Source organism: Eubalaena glacialis, chromosome X (genome assembly GCF_028564815.1).
Source record: "Eubalaena glacialis isolate mEubGla1 chromosome X, mEubGla1.1.hap2.+ XY, whole genome shotgun sequence".
In the NCBI taxonomy this organism is placed as follows: domain Eukaryota; kingdom Metazoa; phylum Chordata; class Mammalia; order Artiodactyla; family Balaenidae; genus Eubalaena; species Eubalaena glacialis.
Window position 1 is genome coordinate 69,109,219 of NC_083736.1, and position 11,577 is coordinate 69,120,795.

The following is an 11,577-nucleotide window of genomic DNA, read 5'->3' on the forward strand; positions in this document are numbered from 1 at the left end:
ACAGCAGCTTTAAAACAGCATAATATGAAAGTTATGTAGTTAATGAATTACAACAATTCCCATGAAGTGAGAATTAAAAGTGGCTATATGAATACTTATGGTTATACCTGATAAAATAATGTGAAACTAAAGGTTTGTTAAGACACATGTTTAGCTTACACATTTTTTAATGAAGAATGCCTCAGTCTGTTTAGAATGGTAGTATAAATTGCAGATCAAGCCAAGATGGTGGTGAGGAGTGAAGAGTAGTATAGTAAATATATTGGAACTGTGATGGTGAAGGACTTAGCCCTTAAAAGCCCCGCTGTGGGGCCCTTACTCCATGCCTTGAAGAGGGAATGAATTGGGCAGAAAGGCAAGGTACCTAGCACAATAGTGATGAACCAAGAGAAAGCCTAGGGTTAGTATGGCAAACAGAGTGGCTACCGGTGCCCTTTTCTATCATAAATCCTGGTAACTTCAAATTCCTGTCCTACAGCCAGAGGAGCTACTTAAAATATGTTCTGCTCTATCTCTGGGTAAGCTTCCTAAAAACCGTTATCCTAAACTTTCCACTAACCTCAGTGTATTCCTGGGAAAGTTGCTCAATTTATAGGCTTTAATGTAATTCACTTTTAGACAGAAAGAGGGATACAGTCCTGACCAAAACAATTTATAATACCTGCTTACCTTTTTCTGCTGGGCTCAAAACAGTCACTGTGAAAAGAGAGAGAAAGGTCAAGATTAGTGATACTTAGAAACATTATTTTTCTAATGCATTTTTCCATAGCATCATTTTCAGTAATTTATTCAATGATACTTTGGGAAACCACCAGCCTGCTAACATAACAGAAGGCAAGGATGATTAAATTCTATCTTTTGCTACCTTCCTTCATTTTAAACCTTGAGTAAGAATTTCTACTCGTTCAACAAATACAAGGATAATCTGACTTTAAAAAAGCCAACAAATGGGAAACACTCAAGCTATATAACATGGCAGTAAGAACTTAAAAGATGATAAATTAGGAGATGACTATTCATTTCCCCAAAGTATTCACTGTAGAACATCTTTAAAAACCAGGTTTCTCTTGTATATTTAGAGGTAATATAGTGTAGAGGTTGCATGCCAGCTCTGATGTCAGATTTTCTGGGTTAGAAGCCCAGTTGCACTATTTTGTGACCCTGGGTAAGTTCCTTAACTTCCATAACATTGCCTACCTCACAAGGTTACTTGAGAAGTAGAGGAGTTAATGTATGTAAATGCTGTCTAGCATAGTATCTAGCACAAGGCAAGTACTTAATGAATATTAATTATTATGTTTGAATGAAGATTTCATAGAATATTAGAACTGGAAGGGACTTTAGCAATTATCTGGTTTATCTGTCTCATTTACAGATGGGAAAAATGGACTAGAGTAGTATAATACGATTTGCCCAAGGTCACAGAACAAGTTAGTGGTGGAGTTGGGACTATATTCCAGCCTCCAGGACTTTTTCCATGTATTATGTCTACCTTCTCCAATCATTCCTTGTTGGCTTACTGTGATATATATGTAACTTCTGTTCAGAATGTCATTTGTACAAAATGGGGCCTACCTGTCTTTACTCACCACCAACATCTGTGTGCATCTGTACTAGGTGCTAAGGCAAAGTGAAATTATAAGGCATAGATCTCAATCTTGAGAAGCTATTAAATTAAAGTGGTTTTCATACACATTGTTAAACTCTTAAGGATCAGAAAAGGGGAAAAATCCAAACAGAGAATGAGACTATATTCTAGGGGTTATTTCCTCAGGTTCTTCATTAGTCATAACTTCTCCTCTTTATTTGCAGGTCTATTTTTGTTGAGTCTTTAAAAAATGTTCCTTGTAATGATCTTTTGAATGGACTTTGTTAAAACTGCTCCATTTTGTCTGTGCTAAAAATCCGACCAGATGATGTCCTCTTTTTTCTAATACACTGGCCTGGAGATTGATACCAATTTCTTTTTTTTTCTTTTCAGTTAGAGAATCCTGGTTAAGAATGATTGACAGAAGCACATCCTCTACTTTGACAAATGGAAGTGGAAACAAGAAGTCTTGATGGGTCAACCTGGGACTTCATGATTTTGCACATACATGTTGTGTGACTACATCAGTACCACTAGGCCCTGAATTGGGTTAATAACATCTCTTTAAAATGGAACTAGAGAGAGCACAGTTGCTTGGAGAACAATATTAATAAAGAGTAGCTGACAAATTGCTGTTTGGTATATCTCCTTCTACCTCTATCGATGAACAATTACTGCGAAACAAAAAGTGGAGATCCTAACTCCCATTTGCTTGGCCACTTGCTACAGCATTTGTGGGTGAGGGAAGGAGAACATCCAGTGCTTTGCAGATATTGGAATGAGAGAATGTATATACAGAAAAATGAGTGGGGACCTGTGAAGTCTCTAGGTGGGGGATAGCTGTTTTTAAGTAATTTTAGGACCATCATGTGCAAGTGGGATTGGTTTATATGATCCAAGAACAGAGGGCAGAAATAGAATCAATGAGTAAAAGCTGCAGGTCAACACATTTCAGTTCAATAAAAGAGAAGATAATGATGATGATGATGATGATGATGATGATAACGATGAGCAGCGAGATTGGCAGTATTGGGAAGGAGTAAGTTTTCCATTATAAACACTTGGAAATGTCCTGTAGGACATTTAGACATTAGTTAGGTATTGGACTTGACTTTTAAAGTCTTTTCACTCCTAAAATCTGTACGGAGTCAATAAGTCTAAGGGAAAAATATTTTCTTGTAAAATTCCCTGTTAGAAGTTACATACTTCTGAGAAAAAAAAAAAAGGTGGTCTTTATTCTAAAACATTGTGGCACTTATCTTGGTAGTTCTGCCTTTCCTTTATTTTTCTAATATTGCCTTTTGCGTTATTAAAGGAAAAGACTAAGATACTTCAGTCATATTTAAAATGAAAATGACTAAACTTTTCCAAAATGAATCCTTTATCATGAATCTCTTGGGGAAATGTACACTTAGCCATACTATGGGTAATTTGTCATGCATGATTATAGAGTGATGTGGTGATATGTGTAATTACACACCTGCTCTGTTCCTTCAAATTTTAGCTCACTACCGGCAAGTTAAGTGACTGGGGTTATCATCAAATAGCTTTTTTTACTCTCTCCTCTTTTCTTTTACCTGTTTACTGATTCTTTGCAACCAAGTATGGAGAAAAGGTATGGAAGGGTAGAATATATGCAAGGGCTTTTCATCAAAGACAACTAGTTTCAAACGAAAGCATATATCATGACTTCCTTTAAACAGACACAGTTTAGAATTCACAGAAGGGTATTGGTAGAATAAACCTAATTTGGGACTATATGCGGATGGTCAACAATGTTAGTCCAAGGACATGGAAGAAATTCTACAACGGTGCTGTCCAAGAGAAATATAATACAAACCATGTAATTTAAATGTTTTAGTAGGAACATTTTTTAAAGTTAAAAATAATCATAAAAAAGTGGAGTTAACTTTAATAATATATTTTATTTAATCCAATATATCAAAAATATCATTTCAACATGTTATCTACACAGATTATTAACTATATATTTTGCATACTTCTTTTTGCATTAAATTTTTGAAATCTGGTGCACATTTTAAGTTTTCCAGTGTGTCTCAATTCAGATGCCATATTTCACGTCTTTAATAGCCACATATGGCTAATGGCTACCAAATTAGTGAAGCTCAAAAGGACTTGTGGAAGGAGAGTGGGAAGGCTGAAAATACGAGTCTAGTGAGATGAGTGCTCAGTTACAGCATGAAGTTCTCTTTTAATTGATGACTCATTTGGGAAGGGAGTTTATTGCAGTGATGTTTAGCAATCATCACTGATGAATATGGTATGTATTCTTATTCTGGCTCTGTCACTTACTTGTTCTGTGATTAATTATTTAATCTCTTTGTGCCTCAGTTTTTTCATCCGTAAACTGAGGATAAATTAATTTATGTTATAAGGTTGTTATAGGAACTAAATTATAAAATACATGTAAAGTACTTGGGTGCCTGATACATAATAGGTACTTAATTATTGTTAGCTGTTTATTATTTTTCTGAAAAAGGTAAACTGTTCAGTGAGGTTAGGTTTTACAATAGTTTGGGACAAAACAAGTCTTATTTTAAAAATTATTTATGATATTGATCCCAAAGTTAAATAGGATGGTTTTAAAATAATGTATTCAATGTCAAAATGAATATATTTGATATTCACTTTTTCCAGTAGATGTTTCTTATACTTTAGGTTAGGAGAGAGAATAGAATTTGAAATGGAGAACCTAGATACATTTCTCATTATGTTCTGCTTGTTGAAAGCAAACTAATCATGCCAGTCTTCATTTACTCCTCTGAAAAAGTTACTCATACTAGCCATTCATTTACTTTTTCAGCAGCCATTCCCAAATCTAGATGATTTTAATACCCACCTAGGGAACTGATAAAAATATAGATTCTAGGGCCCCCTTCATATAACACATCTCTGGGTGGAGGTGTAGGAATCTGTATTACAAAAAACTCAGCAGGTGATTATGATTATCAGCCAGGTTTAAGAATCACTGGAATTATTTTAGATGTTTCATATGATACTTAACTACTCAGGTGTGATGCTTTTGACTGTTCCATATATGGATGAGTTATAAAACTATTTTAGATATAAGAATACCATGATTCATATAGGCTTAAATGGATAGCTTTTACTTCTATAGAAATTTGGTATCTAGAAACTGTTCCTTCTGGTTTTTTGCCTTATCAGTTTTCATTTCTTCTGACTCTCTTTGAAGAAAATTCTAGCTTCTCAGTAGAATTATTTCCTGGACCTTTTAATTTTAATCTCAAAATGGATACTGTTAATCACCAAAAATGGCAGAGTAGGGAATTCCAGGCTTTTGTCCTTCCCTAAAAGCCATGAATGAAGTGGCAGAAACTGTCAGAATCAACTTTTGCAGAACTCTGGAAACTGAAAGTTGGGACCTTGAATAGAAAACAAAATTTACAAACCTTTAACTAGACTGGACAAGAAAAAAGAAAGGAAGACTCAAATTACTAATATCATAAATGAAAGTGGAGATATTAATAGAGAACATTCATAAATGGAAAGGATTATAATAGAATAGTAGGAACAATTTTATGCTAACAAACTGGATAACCTAGATGAAATGGATAAATTCCTAGAAACACAGAAACTACCAAAACTGACAAAAGAAGAAAGAGAAAATCTGAGCATATTTTTAACAAGTAAAAGATTGAATCAGTAATCAAAACCTCCCAACAAAGAAAAAAGCCAAGACCAGATGGCTTCACTGGTAAACTGTACCAAATATTTAAAGAATTAACACCAATCCTTTTCAAACTCTTACAAAAAATTGAAGAGAATTCATAAACTTTGTCCATCCACATTTATATGTTTTCATGCAGTTCTTTGGATAAGTGGGGTTAATGTGATTTACTGGTGATAATAATCAAGACTAATACATGAATCTTAAAAATAATTAAAAACCAATAGCAGAACATTTGTGTAGGCTTAAGGAAAAGCTTCATTATTATTTAGAAAAACTAATATGATCAAATTTGATTTCATTCTAAATCCATTCACATTATCATAAGATATTATATTTGTCAATGAAAGAAAAAGAAAAGCTGCTGGATTTAAGTAAAGAATCATCTTACCCTTAAATAACAACTTAAATAGATCAAATTATATAAATTCTGGCTAGTGGTGAGGGGGAAGTTTCTGCCAGCTGAGGAAGGAATAAAAGACATTATTCTGCCATTTGCTACAACATATGTGTTCCAATGCTAACTATTAAAATCTTGATTACAATTTATGTACAGCCATTTCAAATATAAAACCCGATATTAAAAAGTAAGTTTGTGAAAGCAAGCTCAAGTTTCTCATTAAAGATTATTTTCAAAAAGTTAAAAAAAAAATTGAAGAGAACACTTCCTAACTCATTCTATGAGGCCAGCATTGTCCTGACACCCATGCCAGATAAAGACATCACAAGGAAAGAAAACTACATACATCCCTTATGAATATAGATGCAAAACTACTCAAGCAATTACTAGCAAACCAAATTCAACAGCATATTAGAGGATTACACATCATGATCAAGTGAGATGTACCCAAGAAATGTAAGGGGTGATTCAACACATGAAAATCAATTATGTAATACACTACATTAACAGAATGAAGGAAAAAAATCCACACATTCATCTCAATTGATGCTAGAAAAGCATTTGACAATATTCCACACACTTTCATGAAAAAAAAAAAGCTCAAGAAACTAGAAATAGAAGAGAAGTTCCTCAACTTGATAAGGGGCATTTACGGAAAACCCACACCTAACAGTATACTCAATGGTGAAAGGTTGAAATCTTCTCCCTCAGCTAAGAAATAAACTCAGGATGTCGATTTTCATCAATTCTATTCAACATTGTACTGACAGTTCTAGCCAGTGCAACTAGGCAAGAAAAAGGAAAAAGCATCCAAATTGGAAAAAAGAAATAAAATTATTTTTATTTGCATATATGATTCTAGGTATAAATAATTCTAAAGAATCCACCAAAAAAAACCCCTCTTAGAACCAATGAACAAATTCAAGCAAAGTTGCAGAACACAAGATCAACACTCCATATCAGTTTTATTTCTAAATACACTAGCAGTGAACAATCAGAAAAGGAAATTAAGAAAGCTATTCCATTTATAATAGCATCAAAAAAAAAATACTCGGGAATAAATTTAACCAAGGAGGCTCAGGACTTATACACTTAAAATTCCAAAACACTGCTGAAAGTGACTGAAGACTAAATAAATGAAGAGACATCCCATGCGCATGGATTGGAAAACTTGATTTTAAGATGGCATTCTCTTCAAAACAATACACAGATTCAGTACAATCCTTATCAAAATTCCAATGACCATTTTGCAGAAGTGGAAAAGCTGATCCTAAAACTCATATGGAATTGCAAGAGACCCTAGCCAAAACAGTCTTATAAAAGAAAAATAAAGTTGGAGGACTCACACATCTTGACTTCAAAATTTAAAACAAAGGTATGGTAATCAAAACAAGTGTGGTACTGGCAGAGGAATAGACAAATGAATCAACGGTACAGAATTAAGAGTACAGAAATAAATCCATAGCTCTATGGTCAACTGGTTTTTGACAATCATGTCACGGCTATTCAATGGGGTAAGAATAGTCTCTTCTATAAACGATGCTAGCACAACTGCATAGCCATATGCAAAGAATGAACCTGGACTCCTCCCTCACACCATATACAAAAATGAACTCAAAATGGATCAAAGACTTAAATGTAAGAGATAAAACTATAAAACTCTTAGAAGAAAACACAGGGGTAAATCTTTATGACCTTGCATTTGGCAATGGGTTCTTAGATATGATACCAAAAGCATAGGCCACAAGTAAAAAATATAGATAAATTGAACTTTATCAAAATTCAAAACTTTGTGTATCAAATGATGCTATCAAGGAAGTGAAAAGACAATTCACGGAATGGAAGAAAGTATCTGTGAATCATTTATCTGATAAGGGTTGAGTATCCAAAATACATAAGGAAATCTTATAGTTCAACAACAAAAAGATAAATAACCCAATTAGAAACGTGCAAAGGACTTGAATAGACACTTCTTTAAAGAAGATATACAAATGGCCAACAAACACATGAAAAGTTGCTCAGTATCACTAGTCATCAGGGAAATGCAAATCAAAATCACAGTGAGATACCACATCATACCCACTATGATGGCTATAATTAAAAAAAGGAAAATGACAAGTTTTGGTGAGAATGTGGAGAAATTGGAACTCTCCAACATTACTGATAGAAATGTAGATTGTGCAGCCATTGTAGAAAATAGTTTGGAGGTTCCTCAAAAAGTTAAACATAGAATTAACATACAGCCCAGCTTTACCACCCCTCTCCCTGGTATTTACACAAAAGAGTTGAAAACAAGTATTTAAACAAATACTTGTACATTAATGTTTATAGCAGCACTATTCAGAATAGACAAAAAGTGGAAACAACCCAAATGTCCATCAACCATCAAGGGATGAATGGATAAGATGGATAAAGTGTGGTATACAATGGGATATTATTCAGCCATAAAAAGAAACAAAGTATTGTTACATACTACAATGTGAGTAAACCTCAAAAACATTACACCAATTGAAAGAAGCCAGGCACAAAAGGAGATATACTGTATGATACCATTTATGTGAAACATCCAGAATCCATAGAGACAGAACACAGATTAGTGGTTGGTAGAGACTAGGGGAAGGAACTAATGGGGAGTGACTGTCTAATGCCTATGAGGTTTTCTTCTGGGGTGATGAAAGTGTTTTGGAACTAGATATTAGTGATGGCTGTATAACACTGTGAATGTACTAAATGTCACTAAATTGAATGCTTTAAAATGGTTAATTTTATGTTATGTGAATTGTACCTTAAAAAATGGATCCTGTTACTTTTCTCCTTGTTTAAAGTCTAAGCTTCTTATTTTCTTGAGTCAAGCAGAATCCCTTATATCCTCATTAATAATAGTAATAACAAGTTATTATTTAATGAGCTCTTATGATGTGCTGTCAACTGTGATGCATGCTTTTCATGCACCATATTATCTAAATCTCATAACAATGCTATAATGGCATATAGTAGGTAATAAGGAAGTATTTGCGGTATGAATGAACAACCATATAAGCAAAGTGCATGTGAGGCAACTGAAGTTGAGAGAGATTAGGTAAGTTGCATCAGGTATCCTAATTAGTAAGTGGCAGAATCCAAACTCTAAGATTTATAAGACAAAAATACCACTTTTGACTTCAGCTCTAACCTGATATTAGGGAGAAAGACATCAGGTTCTCTTTCTAGAAAGAAGTTAGGTCCTTAATATTACTTTTTGAGTCATACTGAAACTCAAATCTGTTGTTTTGGTCGTGTTGCTTTGGTTATCAGGCAGCTTTGATATCTGATTCTATATTATTTACTAAATATGTGAGTTTAGGAAAATTTGATCTAACCTTTCTGAAACCAAGGCCACTCATTTGTTAAAGATTGTCAAGTGAAGATGACAGGATGCACTGGTGGAACCAGAATTAGAAATCAAGGCTACCTTACCCTCCTGGTTTTTAAATAATGGTATCTGATGTAAAATGTTAAGAAAACACTGTGCAGGCCAGTGTTCTGTGAGGGGATGTCCAACAGGACAAATAGGAGTCTTAATGTGAGGGGACTGAAAATATACTGGGACCTCACACTGAATGAATAGGGAACATTGTAGAACACAGTTTTAAGGGTGTTAGAAGTGGGATTCTAGTACTGCAGTCACAATAACTATGAGTGGAATCTCCTTTGAGAAGAGATAGGGATTCTTCAATGTGAGAGGCAAGGGGAGATCTCACTATGAGAAAAGCAGAGGCTCTTTTGTGAGGAGACAGGATATACCATGAAGACTACACTGTGAATTGATTAGAACACTATAAAGCCATTAGTGATAAAGATAGGGGGCTGAGGGTAATCCAAGTGGGATAAGGTCTTGAGATTTGTGTCCGGAAATACTGTGGAATTCTGAGTTTGAAAGCAGAAGATACACTGTGGGAACCATTTTATAGATATGTAGGGGATGAAATGCTCCCTGGTGTTACAGGACAGGGTACAAAGAAGAGACCCCGGATTTATAAAAGGGTGGTCTAAAGAGAGGGAACAAGAAATGAGGCTCCCATTGGAAGGGGCAGGAAATACTAGAAACCCCCGTAGGAAAGGATGGCGTTTCCCTAGTTCGAGAAGACAAGGGGCAAGTGCAATCCTAGAGGAAAGTAAGTGAAGATAATAATAAGAACCCAGAGGAAGAGGATGGCAAAATGTGTGGCTAACAGTGCAAGAGTATTGCAGGAGGTAGAGAGTAGGTTTCAAAAAAGATAGCAAGGGGAGATCATCATTAGAAAAGTAATGGCCCTTGGAAGGGGTGTGGGGGATACTGTGGGAACCCCTGTGGGAGGGTAATGAGGATACTCTAGTGTGAGAAGACAGTGGACAAAGCAGGACCATAGTGTGATAAAAGCAGGGTGACTAGTATGAGGTTCAGAAAATAGTGTGGGGCCCCAAATGGGAAGGAGTGAAAACATTTCAAAGCAGGCAGGCAGGAGACTACAGGGAGCTCCAGTGTGACAAAATCAGGGCCTCTTGCGTGAGGAGACAGGACAGGATGTATTGTAGGACTCCCATTCCGCTGGAGAAGATGAGAAAATGTTGAAGCCACAGGGAAAGAGGAATGGAGGGCTTATTACTTTGTGAAAAGGGGAGACCACAGTGGGATAGAACAAGGTGTACTGTGGGGTCCCAAGTGGCAGAAAAATGTGAATCACTTCAGCTGGCTTGAGAGGATCACGGGAAAAGGAGGAATCCTAGTGTTGGATAAAGGCGAGCTAGTAAGAGAGTACAGGAAATATTTTGGGATTCCTAGTAGGAAGGAATGGGAAAATGTGGGGCTTCTAGTTGGGTGAATTGGTGGGATTCATAGTGTAAGTGGACAGTTTAAGTATACAGGGTATGTTGTTTCCTCAACTCAGTAGGATGGGAGCCCCCAGAACCAGAGCACAAGGCACAAGTGGTTGTCCTGTATGACAAAAGGGGGCCCCAGTGGAAAAAGCCAGTAAATTCTTGTGGGTAGGGCCAGGAAATAATGTAAGAAACCTTGGGTAGGAAGCGATGGTGACATGGCGGGACCCTCGTGGCAGGCCGCAAGAAATACTGTGGGAAGCCAGAGGTTGGAGACCAGGAGCTCTCCAGGGAGCTAAAGGAAAACCGCAGTGTGAGGGCTAAGAACATAGGGGGAGCATAATTTCCCCATCTTAGGTGCTAGCTCCACTTACCCAAGCAGAGTTCAAAGACGTAGGCATAGTAGGACCAGAGCACGACGAGGACGATAACAAGCACAGGCACCCAGGAAAGTACACGGCGGCAGCACCGTAGCCCCCCGGACAGAGCCATCTTCCAGCCCCGCCGCATCTTCGGCTCGAAGATCGACCGAGCAGGCCTGCTGGCGCTGGGTCGGAACTGCTGGGGCAGCAGCTGAGAGGCGGGAAGGCGCGCTGTGCGGCGCTCCACTGCCTAGCCTGGCGGGAACAGTCTCCCTTAGTCGATACCACCTGTGGGGCTGCAGGGCAGAGTGCGCCCTGCCTGGCACAATAGGCATGAGTCACGGCGAGGAGGAACTGGCGGTGTTGGAGCGGAAAGTGATCCGTCAGGCAGTCGAGGCTGGACACGCTCAGAGGGAGTGCAGTCCCTCCTCTTTCCTCCTCTCCCACCCGCTTGCCACAGCACTAGATGCAGGGCTAGACCTCTGCAAAACTGTAAAGCGGAAGAAATTTGGGTCCGCCCATCTGTTCTTACCGCACTGCGTCCCGCCTCATCTCGTCTCTGATCTCTGTCTCTGTTTCTCTCTCTTTGTCCCCTCCCTCCCAACTACACACACACACACACACACACACACACACACACACACACACACGAGCACACAGACACGCAATGTGAAAGATGCGA

At 37.2% G+C, this 11,577-nt stretch overlaps 1 protein-coding gene across 1 annotated transcript in view; it reads right to left on the minus strand.

The window, feature by feature from the left end:
- ZDHHC15 (zinc finger DHHC-type palmitoyltransferase 15) overlaps window positions 1-11,204 on the minus strand; it is a 129,349-nt gene extending 118,145 nt beyond the window's left edge. Inside the window, exons 1-2 of the mRNA XM_061178466.1 lie at window positions 10,908-11,204; window positions 670-696 (exon numbers count right to left, since the gene is read on the minus strand). Of these exons, the coding sequence (XP_061034449.1) occupies window positions 670-696; window positions 10,908-11,043 (163 nt within the window). The 5' untranslated portion in view covers window positions 11,044-11,204. The remainder of the gene's footprint in view (window positions 1-669; window positions 697-10,907) is intronic.
- Window positions 11,205-11,577: the final 373 nt, after the last annotated feature.